We start from the raw sequence: 18,513 nt of genomic DNA on the forward strand, positions 1-18,513 counted from the left end.
GTCCAGCAATAGAGTGAACTGTGACCGCGTTCACGTCGCAGATGTGTACATGAAGGTTATCTGCACACGGGGCAAACGTGCACATTTTTTTTTTTTTTTTTTTTACCTCCGCTCGATAAGCTTTCAGTTGAATATTGACCCACATGTGTAGGCAGTTTTTGACCACAAAAAAACTCACTTTTAGCCCAACTGTCGAGGAAGCGGTTACAGAGCACCGAGCTTCGGGGGTTTGTCGGAGGTGAAGCCGCGCTGAGACGCACTAAGGTCGGATAGACTGGCTGACTGCGCCCGCTGATCTCACACCTGCCCGCATGAGCTCCACACGGACACTGCTGCACAGCCTGTTGGATCCCAGAGAGCATGAGTCGAGATGAGCCAGAGAGACACACTGGTGCATCTGTTTGCTGGAGGGTAAGTCACCATTGCTAATTTAGATTGTTTATGTATGCATATGTGATACATATAGACTATATATGCACTCTCTCTCTGTGTGTGTGTGTGTGTGTGTGTGTGTGTGTGTGTGTGTGTGTGTGTGTGTGTGTGTGTGTGTGTGTGTGTGTGTGTGTGTGTTATATGATGTGACTTTCAACTCAACCTTCAATTTAAAATCTGTTATACAAGACCAGACACATGCAGATTGATTTTGAGACAGAAATGCAACTGATGCACACATACTTAAATTGTAATGACGCAGAGTGGTATTTAATATAGGGTATCATAAAATAATGTAGTATCAACATCCTAATATTTATATCAAAGTCTGTTGGCCTATATACAGAATTCTCTAGTTATTGCTTTTTTACTCCTGAAACCGTTTCCAGAAAAAACAAAAACAAACAAGGACACATTACAATAACAACAAATATTTATTCTAAAGTTAAATCAGAGCACATCCAGTGTTAAAAAAAGAATTGTAGTTAACTTTTAACCACACAGGTCTTCTTTTGGATCTTGGCTGTGGTTTTTGGTAACTGATCTTTCACTGGATCTTTTCCACCTGGCACTGGTACACTGCGCCCATTGTGCCTCCTACAGTGATTGTAACCTGTGCTCTAAATATCTGCCCTCAATCAGACTGGCAAATTGTTTAAAACAGGAACAAGAGCTGCCACTCTCATTCGTTCTGAATATTTGCTAAACTAAACTTTCAGCCTAAATGTTACAATCAGCAAATTGCCTTTTTAATCAAAAACTTAATTGCATAAATATAGAATTTGTTCCATCTACCCACTGTTGTTAGTAAAAGTTGTTAGTAAGCCTTACAAAAGAATGCCACAGTATTGATGTAAAAATAAATCATGCTAATTAGTGGTCGACCGATAGTAGATTTTGCAGATAGCGTGGAAAGGCTGATAATCGATTAATCAGCCGATAGTCTTTTAAAATCAATTTATAGAGTGATGAATACTTACTATGAAAAGCACAGACAATGAGTTTGAATTACACCGATTATGCTTAATAAGCAGACAACACGTGTGGTCATGTAAATACAATAAACCACTTTTCTTTATCAGCTTTAATGCCATAAACGGCTAATGAATAACTCAATTGACACGGGTCGATTTTTGCCCATTACGCCGATTTTGTGTGCCATGTAAACACCGTACCCGGTGTTCTTACCGGCTTATCCAATGTGCGTATGTTTTGAGTGCATGCCTCAATTTGATGTCAAATGTAGAAAATAACACGATTATTTCAAATGTCATGTAAACGTCGATGTCTTGTCAGATGTTTTAAGTAAGCTGATTTTAGAGAGTAATCGGCGTATTGGTGTGCATGTAAATGGGCTCATTGAGTCTACAAGAGTCCAGAATGAATAAAATCCCAAAAGCAGTGTATTGTGACACCAAAATCTCAATTGTAACATAATATATAAATTAAGATTTGGTGGACTTTCAACTTAAAACAAGTCTGAAATACATGGGGAACTCTTACTTTAAAATGAAATAGACTTACTAGGCTAACTTTCAATGCTTTATATGTAAGTGTTTTTACAGCCTATGTATTCACCAGGTTAAGAGTTTATATGTATGTTTCACCAGATGAGGTTTATTGATGAGGAACAAAAAAATGAGGAAAAAAATAAACTTTCTTAGTTTTTTTTAAATTTTTTAAATAAGAATAAAGATTAAGAAAATGTCAACACAATGTATTATTATCAATTATATAAGGTTTATTTTCCTCATACATTTAATAACGTAATATCATATATATATATATATATATATATATATATGAGGCAGACCGATATATTGGTTTTGCCGATTAATCGGTGCTGATAGTTGCTTTTTGGAACTATTGGTTATGCCGTCTTACACTATGCCAATAATGATAGTTCCAAAAAGCAACTATTGGCAAAACCAATATATCGGTATCCCTCTAATGGTAATACCATTCTTTGAAGTACCATTTAAATACCATGATAAATGTATTCTGTACTTTTCCATAAGGAATAGTTTATACATTTTTATATAAATTGCACCTATTTAAATTTTATTTTAATAACTGTGTGCCTTAGACACACTTAAGAGCATTTATATGATTATAGTTGTATATTTTATTCTCATTTTATTCTTACTTTAGAGTAATATTGTATTCTGTAATTTTATTTGTTTGTTATTCCATTTGTGTCACATGCATCACACCTCATGCAGATATCGGGTTGTTCTCTGCACATGAGGGGTGGATTGGGTTGCTGAGTTTGGCCCAAATCCGCAGGGATGAGTACAAATGTATGATACACTTTGTCAAGGAAGTAAATTGCAACTTGGCCATCACGAGTGAGTCGAAATTTAATCAGCCTCTGTTTTGGTGCTCAACAAAAGTCATGTGTTGTTCAGATAAGTGGTCATAGTACGACTGACACACTTTGTAAGACCAAACTTTTGAATTGAAACCTCAACATTCAAGCAGAATTCCATTTAAAGGGATAGTTCACCTAAAAATTTTAAGTTTGTCAACATAAGAGGCTAACATTGATGTTTAACTCTTTCCCCGCCAGCGTTTTTAAAAAAAAGTTGCCAGCCACCGCCAGGGTTTTTGACGATTTTCGCTAAACTTTAATGGCCCACAGAATATTTTCTTCCATGAATATATGAAGATGCTATATATCACAATAAAGATCTGAGCCTCTGCTTTTAGGCAAAAAAAACAATTTTATTTTATCTTCATTTGTTCTTTTTTTATTGCGACTTGAACAGAGGTCAGTTTTGTCAAAAAACAACATTTCAGACAAAAAGCTGATAAAAAGGCACGTTTATGTCTGATATTTTGAGATTCTCAATACTCCACTTCTTCATGTTTAAGATGATCGCAGTCTGTTTCTTTGATCAAAGAGTTGCGTACTCTTTCAAAACATGCGCAGGGGTCTTCCTTACCGTATAACACCTAAAACACGGAAACCCGGAAAATTCCGTGTTTGGCGGGGAAGGGTTTTTTCATAAAACACGGAAAATTCCGTGTTTGGCGGGGAAAGAGTTAAAGGTTCAGTTTGTAAGATTCAGAAACTCTTGTTATTAGTGACACCTGTGGCCATTAAGTGAACTGCAGCCATCTACCTGTTGCCCGTGCTCACACTCCATAGGGATGCGAGAGAGTGAGCATCGACCAAAACAATGTCTTAACGTACAAAGAGACTGAACGTGATACACCGGCATCATGCTGACAGATGAGGTAGCATAATTAAAATAACACAGTTATGATTGTTTTACTACAAACTTTGAATATTATACTTTGTATATTATATTTGACTCTCCAGTGCTGGAACAGGGCTAAAACAAAGTGTGGATATAGTTCTGACTATACGAGACTAGTTTTAAGTAATCTCTTTTCTTTGCATGATACATTAACTGCATTTATACGATAGCATATGTCAGCATTAGCTAGCTAGCAAGCTTTATCAATAGCTGTTAGATAAATTTGGTGGTTGATGACAGTAGCTGTTTGTAAAATAAACTGTACATTATAAATATGTTGACACATTTCACTATTGATGTGATTCCATCACAATTGTCATTTTGATAAATCCATGCGCTATTGTTTTATATTAATAGATTGTATATATTTTCTGTATATACTAGTTTTGTTACTAGTTATGTTCACTCTAGTTTTCGCTCGACCACGATCACGTTCCCGCTAAGCTAGATTGGATTCATTAGATAAATGTTTTTTTGGCTTACTCAGAGTTTTTGTAGGAGTCGGCGTTTTGCTGGGAGCTGGACGTTTGCTGGATTCCATCTCTAAGATGACATTATCTAGTGTTGTAATTTGTTGTCACTGTTGAACAGTGCAAGCACTGAGGCAAGGCTCTCGGGAGCGCGCATAAACGTCAAGTCCTTTGAATTTTCCCGGCAAAAGCGACCCGCTCCCTTCACATTAAAATCAGCATACAGGATTTAATAGGCAACCTAGGATGTCCGGGAATGGCTCATTTTTTAAGTTGCGTTACAAGCCGTTGAAACTTCTGCAAAAATAAGGCGAATATTACATGAAAATTGTTACATGTCGCACCTTTAATGTATTAAAGAATGAGGGAATTTTCAAGAATTTTCATTTTGGGGTGAAAATTATTTTAAATATGTCACTTTTTCCAGAGAGGCTTTCTTAGTATATCTTACTCATTTGAGTAAAAGTAAATATGTGAAAGCTATGCAAGTTTCAGCCGGTCTAGAAAATTGAACGTGCCCTCATGACTGCAGAAGATGTTTTTTGTTCCATTACTGCAAGACAGAAAGATAAAGAGAAAAATGGAAAGGAACAGGCCCTGGAGTTTAAATTAAACTATATCAGTTGACTTTCAGTGTTCAATCATTTATTTTGTGCTCTCTCACAAAGATGTGGAGGAACAGTTGGTGCGATCTTGACTTGTCCATTAGAGGTGGTGAAGACGAGGCTTCAGTCTTCTTCAGTATCGTTCTACATCTCTGAGGTGCATCTGAGCACAGTGAATGGAGCCAGTGTGGCACGCATGGCCATCCCGGGGCCCCTTGACTGCCTCAGGTGCGTACATTTATAAAAGTTAAATCCTTTACAGCACCTTATGTAACAAGCATTTTGTGTATTAACATTGATCTAGCATGTCCTGTTAAAGAAAAGAGAGTGTGCTCATATGCAAAATGTCATATCATATTGGAATTTGAATGTCTTTGTTAGAACAAGTCTTTCAGAGGTGTGTCTTGCTAAGGTTTCAAATGATTAAACACAGAACATTTGGGGCATTATTGATGAATAATTGCAGTGCTTTACACAAGGTGTTTAAAATAAATTATCAAGATTTTTTGCGTTACGCAAACGTTTTCTTTTTGCTATATAAAATAACATTTTCATTACTTTAACATATTAATGACTGTCTGTCTGGACACAATTGAAATATCATATAACATATAAATAACAGCAACATTATTTTTCACAGTAGGATCCTGAGAATTTGTGCTTCATTATTATGAAATGAATGTCACAATGCAAAAAGAGTTTAAAATTAAGCTCGGATCAACAAACCCTGAGTTAGCTCTAAAAGCTAATGCTTAATTTAATCCATATTGGTGCAACCCACCCATAGTCTACAGTAGAACCAGTCTTTTGACTTTGGAGTAAAATATGACCAGGACATGTTCTTGATGGTTTTTGGTAGATTCACTTATTTAGGAAATCAACCCCCAAACACAAAGCATTAATTTCATATTATTATAATATTACCATATTATAACATGTACCGTATTACATCATAATTGCATCTCTTTTGATGTGTTTCTTTCTCTGAATCTGTCTCAGGTTAATTCTTGAGAAGGAAGGGCCCCGCTCTTTATTCAGGGGCCTGGGGCCTAATCTAATCGGAGTGGCTCCTTCACGGTGAGTGTTCCTCCTTCCTTCCACCCATTTTTGTGCGAGCGTAAAGCGCAGCACTACGCGCTTCGGCCATGCGCAATATCTTATCCAATTTTTGTGAAAGCGCAAATTCGAAGTGCAATTTTCATGCCAGTGCAAGTGGGCATGCGTGGTAGTGTTTGTGCTTTCTGTGTGTTTATGCGCGCAAACTGTGGGTGTATTGTATGTTTAATAAGTGGCACAAAGTGCAATTTGCTATTTTCCTGAGGAATAGGTAATTGCGCTAAGATGTTTCAAAAGCACATCTTATCTCAGCTCAAAGTCTAAACTCAGTTCCTGCATTTGCAGTTTGGAGATACCACCAGCAGGTGGTAATAAAGTCCATGTCCAAACTCTAAAAAATTAAATTGAACCTCAAATTATGTCCATGACGATCACTGTAATGGCGGTACAAATATTTATGAGATTTGCGTTAGACTATCTTTAGGTCATGGTTTGTTTTTTCAATTATCATTATTCCTATGTTTATATTTACAATTGTACATTTACACCGATCAGCCACAACAACACCTGCCTAATATTTTGTAGGTCCCCCTCGTACCGCCAAAACAGCGCCAACCCGCACCGCATATTTTCTTCTCACCACAATTATACAGAGCTGTTATCTGAGTTACCATAGACTCTGTCAGTTCAAACCAGTCTGGCCATTCTCTGTTGATCTCTCTCATCAACAAGTCATTTCTGTCCACAGAACTGCCACTCACTGGATGTTTTTGGCACCATTCTTGGTAAATTCTAGAAACTGTTATGTGTAAAAATCCCAGGAGATCAACGGTTACAGAAATACTCAAACCAGCCTGTCTAGCACCAACACTCTGATCAGAGTATGATCTCATTTAAAGGAACACCTGTTGTTGTAGAGTGATTTTTAAGTGACTGCAAAAGGGGATGGTGGAAGAAATTGGAGGGGCTAACTGATGTTGGGCAGATTATGTACAGAAAGTGTGATTGTGAGTGTGTTAAACGGACAAGAAGTGACAACTTGACATTAGCTGCTGAGCGAGTTTAGAGTGTTTCCACCAAGCATGTGTACATTTGCCATTACGTAAAAGCAAAGGACAGATTGGGTCTGTTAAAAATCCTAGTGAGCTGTCTACCTAGACATCATTGTTTATCAAACTAAAGGCTGTTCCAAACAGTAAGTAGCAACATTATGATCAAATTTATCGTTCACATACTTCAATTTTAAATATAGCCATGACTTTTCACCCAGTGTGTGCTTATGTATTGTTGAGACATAGCTTAGCAGTATACTAAGAAAAAGCCGCCTAACCAGCTTGGTGGCCAGCTAAGACCAGAAAACCACCTTAGGATGTTTTTGATCAGCAGGGTTGGGTTTGGAGCACAACTGATGGGTTCTCATGTTTGTCACACTGCGTTTTAGGGCCATCTACTTTGCTGCATATTCCACCACAAAGGAAAGACTGAACTGTGTGTTTGAGCCTGACTCCACACAGGTGCACATGACCTCTGCTGGGATTGCAGGTAACTTCCTTTATATTCGACCATAGAGACCCACTGGTCACCTGATCCAACTGCATCCTGTTTGCTCTTTTCTAATACGATCCGATAGAGGCTGGCTAACATTGCTGCTGAACAAAACACATCTTAAGCTGGCCTAGCAGTTTGCTTGTGTGTGTGTGTGTGTGTGTGTGTGTGTGTGTGTGTGTGTGTGTGTGTGTGTGTGTGTGTGTGTGTGTGTGTGTGTGTGTGTGTGCGTGCTTGTGTGCTGCGTGTGTGTGTGTGTGTGTGTCAAAGGCTGGGTGTTGATCTTTTCTTACCTGTCACTTGGGCTAATGCCAGAAAAAGGGTATGGGTGTTTCCTCAACTTCATGGTCAATCAATATATATATATATATATATATATATATATATAAGTAGATGGCCCTTAAAATTACTCTGGAAACTTTTTACCTGGCATTTATCATTTATTAATACTTTTCAAATGCCTGTTATTTGTAGATTTTACTTTTTTTAACCTTGTCCCAGACCTAGACATTTAGTATTAAACTATGAAAATGCATTTTTTACTACATTTATAAAACTATAATAATCTATATAAAGAGTGACATTATTCCCTTTTTTTATTTTATTTTTATTTTTATTATAAATTAAGACTGTCCCACCAAACAATTTTCACCCTAAAAAGTTTTTTTCAAAGTTGGTGTTCCTGTTAACTAAATCAATAAAAAGTATTTGTATCAAGAATGAAATATGAGACGAGTGATCTTTGGAAAAAATGTACATGACATAAAACTCAAGGTAAATCAGAATATTTTTATTGGGTGTAATTTTCAATCAAGCTGTAATTTTGCTAAATTCTGCAACAACAAAAAAACGTAAAATATTTTATCGTGTATATTTAGGATACATAAAATGTTAACTCTGAAATTAGCTGGAGATTTAGTCTGAAAATGTTAACTTGATTAACTCGTGTGAATAGTAGCAATGTTGTATGGTAGCTTGATCTAGCAGTTAATAATAAAATAATTTTTCTTCACTTTAGTCTGTGAAACATTCCCTGAATGTCACATTAGCCTGTCAGAACTAATCTTTCCTCTTCTCCACCTTTCAGGGTTCACAGCCATCACAGCAACCAATCCAATTTGGTTGATTAAGACACGCCTACAACTGGATGCCAGGTAAAGGCTAACACACATGTAATGCACCATATGGATTTCTCAGTTGTATTATTAATGTGATTTGGACCAGTGATTAATATCCTTAAAGACTGATTTCTTGTGGGATCGTGAATGAATAGCACAGGACATATTAAAGGGATAGTTCACCCAAAAAAGAAAATTCTGTCATAGAGTTCTCCTTATTTTGATCAAAACTGTGAATCACAAAAAGAGATGTAAGGCCATCACCGTTCACTTTCTCTGCATCTTTTTTTCCATTCAATGAATGTGAATAGTGACTGATGCCTAATATTCTGCTCTTTTGGGTTCCGCAGAAAACAAAAAATGAATATTTGGTTTCGAACACCCAAATTTGAGAGTAAATGATGACAGAATTTCCAATTTTGGGTGAACAATCACATTAAAGCTAATCTTGGGCCCATGTTTGATCTTTATTGGATTGGATTTAAATCACTAAAGTATGTTTTGTTACATGCAGGAACCGTGGAGAGCGTCGTATGAATGCATTTGAATGCGTACGGCGAGTGTATAAGGCGGACGGACTGCGCGGGTTTTACCGCGGCATGTCTGCATCCTACGCAGGTATTTCAGAGACTGTGATCCACTTTGTGATCTATGAAAGCATCAAACGGCGCCTGATGGAGGCCAAAGCGGCAACACGCATGGATGAGGAGGAAGACGCATCGAAGGATGCCTCTGACTTTGTGGGCATGATGCTGGCAGCCGCCACCTCCAAGACCTGTGCCACCTCTTTAGCCTATCCACACGGTGAGACTGCATACAATTCATATCATGCCCATCCTATCGGAATACCTTTCCCTAACATTAAAGGAGATGTTAGGGACAATGTTAGTAATAATGTTAGTATGACAGCCTTTTTCATACAATTGAAGTAAATAGTACATTTTGAATTCATGTTGACTTTAAACGATGTGTTAAACTGAGACTGAGCAGTTTTGCGTGTCTGTTTTTTTGTGCTTCTGCAGAAGTAATTCGCACTCGTCTGAGGGAAGAAGGTACCAAGTATCGCTCGTTCTTCCAGAGCCTCATCCTAGTGTTTAGAGAAGAAGGCTATCAAGCGCTTTACAGAGGACTCGCCACACATCTGGTCAGACAGATACCCAATACAGCCATCATGATGTGCACCTACGAATTCGTCGTCTACCTGCTTGATGGATGACCTTTGACCCCTCACCTATGACCTGGGATGAATCTGTGCTCATGGACCAAAAAAAACTAACGACAGGACTGTAGAGATATGCATGCGAAGAGATATTTAAAAGAAAAAACAAAACAGTGGAGAAGGGTAATGACAAAAAAAAGTGCTGTGAGGGTCTCTTGAGAAAACACTGGCGACTTATTGATCATGACAAAGTTAAAAGCTGTCTCTTTTATATTTCATGCTTTTCAGATATTTCCTCTTATTCTTGTGCCCCCCCCATATCATATATTCTTTAATAATATGCTGCTTTTAAAAGATATTGACTAAAGATGCCAATCAGATCCCAGTTATACCAAGCAATGCAAAATCAGAGGCCCCGAATCCTAGATATTTCTGGTTCGACAGGTGTTAAATGCATAACATATACATGAACACTGCGCACACATGTACTTGGACTGTTTATGCAAAAGAGACAAAAAAAGATAAAATATCACCGAAAAGGTCAGTACGAGTTAGTGTTCCTACCAGAATATCATATTTGGGAGTTACATTCATTTCCTCTACATATTGTATGTGTGTGTGTGTGTGTTTGCTGACCATATTTAGCCTTAACACATGAATGTAACAATTATTGTAACCCATATAGGTTGTTAGCACAAAAAATAAATGAATCTACTCTGCAACAAAAATACTAATGAGAAAGGGGAGTAATAATTAAAACCATTACAGTGTATTATGCAAGATGGCCATTATACGTTTTCGAATGATGTATTTTCCACCTAACGCAAGCACACACACATTGAACACACACACACACACACACAAAAAATAGTTTATTCTTATATCAAACACGTAAAGATTACTGGTGACATGTTTACAAGTTATCAGAAGATTGCACATTCACTGTGAATTTGTGGCGGCTTTACAGCTGGTATTTGCCATAGAGAAGCATTAAAGAAAGATGCTTTAATTAAAATATGAGACATTTTTAAGTTGTCAGAATTCATGTTTTCTTTTTATGATGCAGTTTTGTAACTCAAAGTTTATGATTCTTCATGCATAGTGTTTTCTTCAGTGTTTGTTTTGTTTGCAGTCAGTTTGGTGTTAATGTTAAATGAACTTACAGGTATTTTGTTGCATTTTGAACAAATATTTAACAGCTGATCATATGGCAAAATAAACATGTATAAAAAAGAAATATGCATGTGTTTTGGATTGTAGCCTACACATCAAGAATTAAATGTAAAATCAATCAGATGTATTTTATAAGGGGTGAGGCTATCTGTTATTAGACCATATTGAACTACAGAAACCAGTGCTGAACTAGAGACATGACTGAGCAAAGTAAAGAGGGTGGGGCTAAAAATAGGCTCAGTTACTTTAGGGTCATGGCTTAAAAGTGACTGTGCTTCTTTGTCCATAAAGCCACTTATAAATATGGGCAGTCGTTGTTTTATTGGCCTTATTTTCAGAACGCAGCTGTGCCTTTTGGGCTTGACGGTCCCATCATACTCCAGTTATTCTGAAGGTAGATTATAGGTTTTGGTAAGTGCTTGAAATATGCTGAAGCTAATTTTTTTCAGTTAAAAAAATTAAAAATATGTGGACCCATTCTACCGGCATAGGCGTTGATTTAGGTAGGGATGGCAGGGACATGTCCCGACCAACTTTCAGAAAATCAGAAATGTCACGACCAATATTTAGACAAGTGTCCTGCATGCAGAATACTATTATGTTAACAAGAGCCAGATTGAAATGGCCTGATAATGTCACTTTATGTTCCCACCACTGGCAATATTGTTTACACTAACTTTTAAATAGATTTAAATAGCCTTCAACAAGGGACACCATTGTCACCCTCGGTAAATTAAAAAAAGCAACCCTTGTCATAACAAAACGACATGATTAATATTAAACAGAACTTGAAAAATAACTATAGTTTTAATTATTACTTTTAAACGTTAATGAATAACTAACCCAAATAGTCCCCAAATTGGCATAAGCAATAAGGTCGGTCTGTGCAGGGTAAACCTCATTACTTATGCAAACACAACAGCCAATAGCAAGTCACCAAGCAAAAACCACAGCAGACATTGGTCGAAACGGCGCATAAACGGTATTTCATGGAATCTGTTACTTTTCTCAGCGCTGTTCAGAATGCACCAATCGCGGTCGTTAGTGATTACTGCATGATGATTTTAATTTATTTATTTTTTATCATTTTTGTGGCAATCATACAGGATTTCTTTTTGTATCTTTATGTCCAATCCTTGAAATTAATACATTTAAACGAGCATAATTGTGTTTCCTGTCTAAGTAAAAATAATAAAATAATAATAATATGGCCCAATGGAGGATTCTGCTTGAGGAAGACACATTTGAAATTGAGCAACTTGCTGTCGGATACTGAGGTGGAATAAACGTGCAGGATTTAAAACGTAAGTTTTACTGGACGAAGAAATGATTGCCATCCCAATTTAAGAATGCTAGAGGCAGTTGTGCTGCAGGATATATCGAATTTCGTGATGAATCGCAGATTAACTTGCGGTAGGCTATCATTTTCATGCATTTATCAATAAAGTTTATAAAGATGTAAAGAGCAGAAATATGCTTCTGGTATGTGTGTGTTTCTGTGACGATAGTGGCATTTGTGAGAGAGTCCCATGCTCCATTCTCCCCATCATTTTTATCTTTGACACTTTGCACATGTAACTAGTTATTTTAGCCCACCGTTTATTTAGATTTTCATTAGTTTAATGCTGACTAATACATTTTACTGAATGTCACTTCATGATATAATTTTAATATGTACTGTAAATCTTGTTGAAAACAATAGAACTTGATTTTGAGACATTAATCTTATGTTTGTCGCATTGCATATGGCTGCTACATTATCAATCAAGATTATTGCATATGGCATTGCCCCTCCATAACATGCAGCCACTGGGCAGTTCTTAACCAAAACAATCTGGATAATATTCAATATGGTGAGGCAAAGAAATAGGAAATGAGACGTGCTATATTAAGAAATAATGTTATTTTGCCTATATTACGACTAAATGTCTCACATTTTCTTAATACCAACATTTAGAATATTAGCCTGATAATATGTCCCTACCAACTTTAAAACCTGCGCCCTTGTCTACCAGTGTCATTCAGTCAGCATCTAGACCACAACAGGATTTTCCAAATTTTCAGATGGAAAAGGTCTCATTTGGATTATTTTTGAAAACAGGGATGGATAATGGACAATGTTGCATTGTGTCAGGCAATACGTTTAAAATATATATATAGTTTTAAGTATTCAACTCTCGATGGAACACCAAAAAATGTTTGGCCTAATGGGAGTTCTTTCACTTTTAATCCCCTTTTGTTCAAACACTGGTTTTGGTGAGAAATAATCCAAAATGTAAATTATTTTTCAGTGCACATTATTCCATTATCCCTTCATGAGCACTATCATGTGAGAAGGTTGTTCACAGTGGCTTATTCACATATGTTTCTTTTAGATGACATGGAATAGCGCACAAGCTGCATAGACTATTTTTAGGATACTTTGGGGGGGGTCCCACTTTGTATTAGATGTCTTTATCTATTATGTACCAACATTAAAATACATACAATACAATGTATTTATTGTGTAAATCCACGTTGTTCTGTAAAATTCTCATAAGATTCAAATTTGCCGGGTTAGGTTTAGAGGTAGGTTAAATGCACAACTACAAATGTAATTAAATGCAGGTACTTTAACAATGCAACAACACATGTATATAATAAATACATTGTATAGCATAACAGAAGTCAGAGAAATGTTAAACTTTTTATATAAAGGCTTCGAATGTACAGCTGTACTACACGTTACACATCAGCTGGCATCACAGAGGAGATATTTAGCACAGATGTGAGCAAATGGTGGCAAAAAGCATTAGACAGATGCCTCAACAGTGATCCAATTTGGATTGCATGGTACAGCTGTTGTGACATGTATGGTCACAAAGGTGGCATTAAATGTGGTCTTTCTGAAATAAACAGAATAAAATATACATCAGCGTAAGTCTATTTACATAAATGTAAACAACTTGTTACTGACATAATATGTGTGCCATCATGGCGAGGAAAGGGTTAATAACAGCGAACATAACATGCATATTACAGTCATGAACAATGTACATTTCAGTAACACAAGCACAACAACGCGATGAGCATATATCACTTATAACTTTATGACTGAATACGCTTACGTTCAATCACGCGCTTGAAGAATGGCGGAACTAGCGTCATGTACAACAAAACATTTCATAATAAAAGTCCTCCCAGTATACACAGAGGGAATTTAGAACGCTGACTTATGTGTGTGAGAAACGAACGAAATGTGGACCAAATACAGATCTGTGAGTTGGTAAACTGTTATGCGACAATTTTAATTTGTATATAGTCTCTTCCTCAACTACTCTCTCTCTCTCTCTCTGTCTCTCTCTCTCTCTCTCAGTACACACCCTTTTGTTTTTAGAGAAACGAAACTTAGGTCGGAATGGAATACCAACTAACGTTCTGTTTACAGCATACGGTACTGTATACGTCATATTTTAGACTGCTACATTGTTGTTATGTAGAATAGAGTGGTATCATAGAATGCCATTCCAAACTTGATATTTCCTTGCAATATGAGTGAATGGGACCTATGCTTGTAGTTAAGGGTACTTGTTTTTCTTTTCAGATAATCTGTTAATCTTTTAAACTGATTGTAAAAAAAAAACAAATGGCAGAATCTTCAGAAAGTGAATATCAGGAGCAGTTTAGCTGTCCAGTCTGTTTGGATCCACTGAAGGACCTGGTGGTGATTTCATGTGGACACAGTTACTGCATGAGCTGCATTACTGACTGCTGGGGCCAAAGGGATCAGGGCCCACCATGTTGTCCCCAATGCAGAGTGATCTTCAAAAAGAACACAGTTTTAGCTGAGATGATGGAGAAGCTGAAGAAGATATCCACACAAACTGCTCCCTGTTCTCAAGAGGAATGTTGTGTGGAGTGTGATGTTTGCACTATAGAGAAGAACAGTGCTGTAAAGTCCTGTCTGCAGTGTTTGGCGTCCTTCTGTGAAACTCACCTGCAGATTCACTATCAGTCTCCTGCATTTATGAAGCACAAACTCATCAAAGCCTCCACACACCTTCAAGAGAACATTTGTCTCAGTCATGGAAGACTTCTGGATATTTACTGTCAGGATGACAGGCAGTGCATTTGTTACTTGTGCATGATTGACAATCATAAAGGCCACAATGTGGTATCTGTGGAATCTGAATGCACTAAGAAAAAGGTCATATTTATTTTGAAATATTTTAGATTATATCTATAAATACATTTAATTTATTTGGATTGATACATCAGATCTGACTGGAAAGATGTTTTTGTCTATTTTTACTTTTAGTCAAATATATTTTTTTACATCCTCAGAAGGTTTTAAAGAGAAAAAAGGTGAAATGTCAAAAGATGATCCAGGAGCGGGAGAGAGGTCAACAGGAAATCGGTGAGGCGGTGAAGTCTTTTAATGTGAGTATCAATATGTGTGGACTGGACTAATTCAGACAAATTCATCCTATGGCATTGATGGGTCACACATTGGGATGTGCAAATAGAGTAGTGTTGAGTGTAATCTGATTACCAAGTAATTAGTTAATGTAATTACTTTTTATTTTATTCTTGTAATTCATTTACAGATACTGACTTTCACTTATGGTAATTACTTTTAAATACATTTCTTGGGTTTGATAATATTATTTATGTATGATGCTTTTAAAATATGAATTATTTTAATATCTCTATCTGTTTGTGTTTTTATGACAGCAGAAGGGTGTGACAATGGACAAGGCAGAAATATAGACATTATTTTTAACTTGTTGAGCAGAAAAATAAATAAATATAGCGTAAAGTGATTAGAAAGTAACTTAAAAGTAAAGTAATTAGTAATTTGATATCTTTTTCTCTGAAGGAATCAGTAAAGTAATTTGATTACAAATTTAGAGAAGTAATTGTTAATTTGTAATGGATTACTTTGTGAGTAATTGACTTAACTTCAGGGGTTCAAATTGGCCGTAAAAATCCAGGATGGCGTTCCGGCGCCCCCAATTTAAAGAAGGAAAAAAATATTGGCTGTCTTTTTATGCATTCCATCTCGGTGTAAAGAGTATGCTCGCTCGAAAACACCCTCTAAGTTCTTTAAGTTAAAAACATAAGCATTATGTTTCCGTCTAGAACATGTTCCGCTATATTCGCCATTTCTCAACAGATCTCAGCACAAGAGGCGTTGGAGGACTGTGAGAAGGTCTTCTCTGAGCTCATCTGCTCTCTTGAGATAAAACGCTCTGAGATGAAAGATTTGATCAGATCTCAGGAGAAAAATGACATATATCAAGCAGAGAACCTTCACAAACAGCTGGACCAGGAGCTGACAGAACTCAAACAAAGAGATGAGGAGATACAGAAACTTTTAATTACAGATAATCAGGTCCATTTTCTGAAGGTACTGAGACTCCTTTCAAAATTATACAGTACAGTATTTTGGGGAAACCTTCCATATAATCCATCAATGCTCTGTGCTTGGTCTATTGTTTAATGGTAATGACCTCTTTGCTTGACAAATTACATCTGACATATTTATCTAATTTCAGAATCTTTATTCCCTGTGTGTTTTACCCACGTTTCAAGACTTGCCCATCATCACTCAGCACCCTTATCTGTCTTTTAAAGACATTTCAGTTTTAGCCTTCAGAAAGGTTTTGGAGGATGTTTGTCAAAAGGAAACAGCCAAAATATCTCAAGATGGTCAGAATATTATTATATTTAATCTTGGGTCATTTTTTGTTGATTTGGGACATTCATGCTATGTAAGATTACACTTTAAAATTAACCATGGAATTTGGTTTCTTTCGGTCTCTTTAGTGTCATATGTGGATGCTGCAGAGTCTCCAGACCCCAAGACTCCAAATGAATTTATGCAGTGTAAGTTGAGCTATTGTTTCTTCAACACAGTTATTATATCCAGCTACAATGTGACAATTGTAAACAAAAAACTAAGTTAATTGTGTTTATATCCATTCATCCCCAACAGATTTCTGTGAGATTCACGTGGATCCGAATACTGCACACAGAAACCTCAAACTGTCTGAAGGGAACAAAAAAGTATCAGACACATGTGAAGCCCAGGAGTGTCCTGATCATCCAGACCGATTTGATAGTGTTCATAGCATCCTGTGTAGAGAGGCTTTGCATGGCCGTTGTTATTGGGAGGTTGAGTGGAGCGGGAATGAATTGGCTATTGCAGTTTGCTATAAAGGCATTGGTCGTAAAGGGAAAGGTAAAGCCTGTAGACTTGGCTTCAACAAAAATTCCTGGAAGTTGACACGCTCTCTACAGAAAATATATTTCAGACATGATACAGAAAATGTCTGTGTCCCTGCTGTCTGCTCCTCTAGAATAGGGGTGTATCTGGATCACAGGGCAGGAACTCTGTCTTTCTACAGTGTGTCTGACACAATGACTCTACTGTGCAGAGTCCAGACCACTTTCACTGAACCTCTTTATCCTGCGTTTGGGTTTGGAGCGGGTTCATCTATCACAATCATAGAGAAAGGGGGAGTTCAAACAGACCAATAATATAAACAAATTTTTTTGCTAACTAGTACCATAAGAAATGCCTTATATATTCCCTGATCAATATGTACATATATATATATATATATATATATATATATATAGATATGCATGTTATTACTGACGCTTTGATTAAAAGTGTGGAAATGTAAAGGGGAAATAAAACTCAATCATTTATTTTATGTGTCAAATGTTTATTAAATCAAAGTAAAATTGTACTAGGGAGGCAGTGGTGGCTCAGTGGTTGAGGCTCTGGGTTACTGACCAGAAGGTCAGGGGTTCAAGCCCCAACACCACCAAGACACCACTGTTGGGCCCTTGAGCAAGGCCCTTAACCCTATCTGCTCCAGGGGCGCTGTATCATGGCTGACCCTGCACTCTGAATGCAGCTTAGCTGGGATATGTGAAAAATAAATAATTTCACCATGTATATATATATGCAGAAATGTATAATGTGTGACAATTGATCAATTTATTTATTAGTATGCTTGAATAAAAGATGATTGGGTTTTGAAACCCAAACAGTGCATAAACACACCCGGTTTAGACCCCCTTTAATGAGAGGACATTGGTAGCGGATATGAAATTCAACATCAACGTTCTAGGATACATTTTCTTTTTGTAGCACAAAACTTGGTTGTGCTAAAATATCAAATTTTGAAGTCGCATTTAAATCCACGATGCAGTTCAAGTCACAATGTGTACGCATTAGCTTTTGGCCTCATGTTCTTCCATTGCATATAAAACACACTGATATCCAGAATCATGTTAGTAGCAGTTAAACCTGAAGTATGTTACTTTTTCAGTGTTAAAATACTTTCTTCTATCCCAACTTATTATGCAGAGGTTAATTTTCTCGAAAACTGTAAACACTGGCGCTATAAAATGCCTATGCTTGTTTTGAGAGGCCCATTAAGAGGCATTGGAGGACAGTGAGAAGGTCTCTGATTTCATCATGCTCTCTTGAGAAAAAATGCTTTGAGATGAAAGATCAAAGAGATGAGTAGTGATCACATCTGTATTCTGGAGGAAATTAACTTTCTTTTAAAATCATGTGTGTGGGTGAACAATACAGGCCTACTCCCATTGTTTTGTGCTTGTTCGATCTCTTATTTTTGAGGAAGACTCTTGAGGTTAAGAAATTGTTTCTGAATTATTTGTCTCATTGCAGAG

General features: G+C 36.8%; 2 protein-coding genes across 5 annotated transcripts; both read left to right on the plus strand.

Annotated features, from left to right (window-relative positions):
- The first annotated feature begins 49 nt into the window (after positions 1-49).
- LOC127630289 (solute carrier family 25 member 36-A-like) lies at positions 50-10,910 on the plus strand. Its single transcript, XM_052107794.1, has 7 exons — positions 50-411; positions 4,834-4,998; positions 5,770-5,847; positions 7,268-7,368; positions 8,459-8,525; positions 9,004-9,293; positions 9,512-10,910. Exons 1-7 carry the CDS (start codon positions 371-373, stop codon positions 9,703-9,705), a joined length of 936 nt encoding a protein of 311 aa, XP_051963754.1. The 5' UTR covers positions 50-370; the 3' UTR covers positions 9,706-10,910.
- Positions 10,911-11,908: 998 nt separating this feature from the next.
- On the plus strand, positions 11,909-17,870 carry LOC127630088 (tripartite motif-containing protein 16-like). 4 transcript variants are annotated; one of them, XM_052107512.1, is made up of 8 exons: positions 14,001-14,078; positions 14,177-14,254; positions 14,405-15,007; positions 15,145-15,240; positions 15,977-16,210; positions 16,359-16,512; positions 16,630-16,689; positions 16,799-17,870. In XM_052107512.1, the coding sequence occupies exons 3-8, from the start codon at positions 14,447-14,449 to the stop codon at positions 17,341-17,343; spliced, it is 1,650 nt and encodes a 549-aa protein (XP_051963472.1). In that variant the 5' UTR covers positions 14,001-14,078; positions 14,177-14,254; positions 14,405-14,446; the 3' UTR covers positions 17,344-17,870. The 4 variants fall into 4 exon arrangements, with proteins under 4 accessions (XP_051963475.1, XP_051963472.1, XP_051963473.1 ...); XM_052107515.1 differs by lacking the exons at positions 14,001-14,078; positions 14,177-14,254 and adding an exon at positions 11,909-12,234; XM_052107513.1 differs by having other exon boundaries at positions 14,177-15,007.
- The last annotated feature ends 643 nt before the right edge of the window (positions 17,871-18,513 follow it).

The sequence above is a fragment of the Xyrauchen texanus genome, chromosome 36 (genome assembly GCF_025860055.1).
Source record: "Xyrauchen texanus isolate HMW12.3.18 chromosome 36, RBS_HiC_50CHRs, whole genome shotgun sequence".
NCBI classification, from domain to species: Eukaryota; Metazoa; Chordata; class Actinopteri; order Cypriniformes; family Catostomidae; genus Xyrauchen; species Xyrauchen texanus.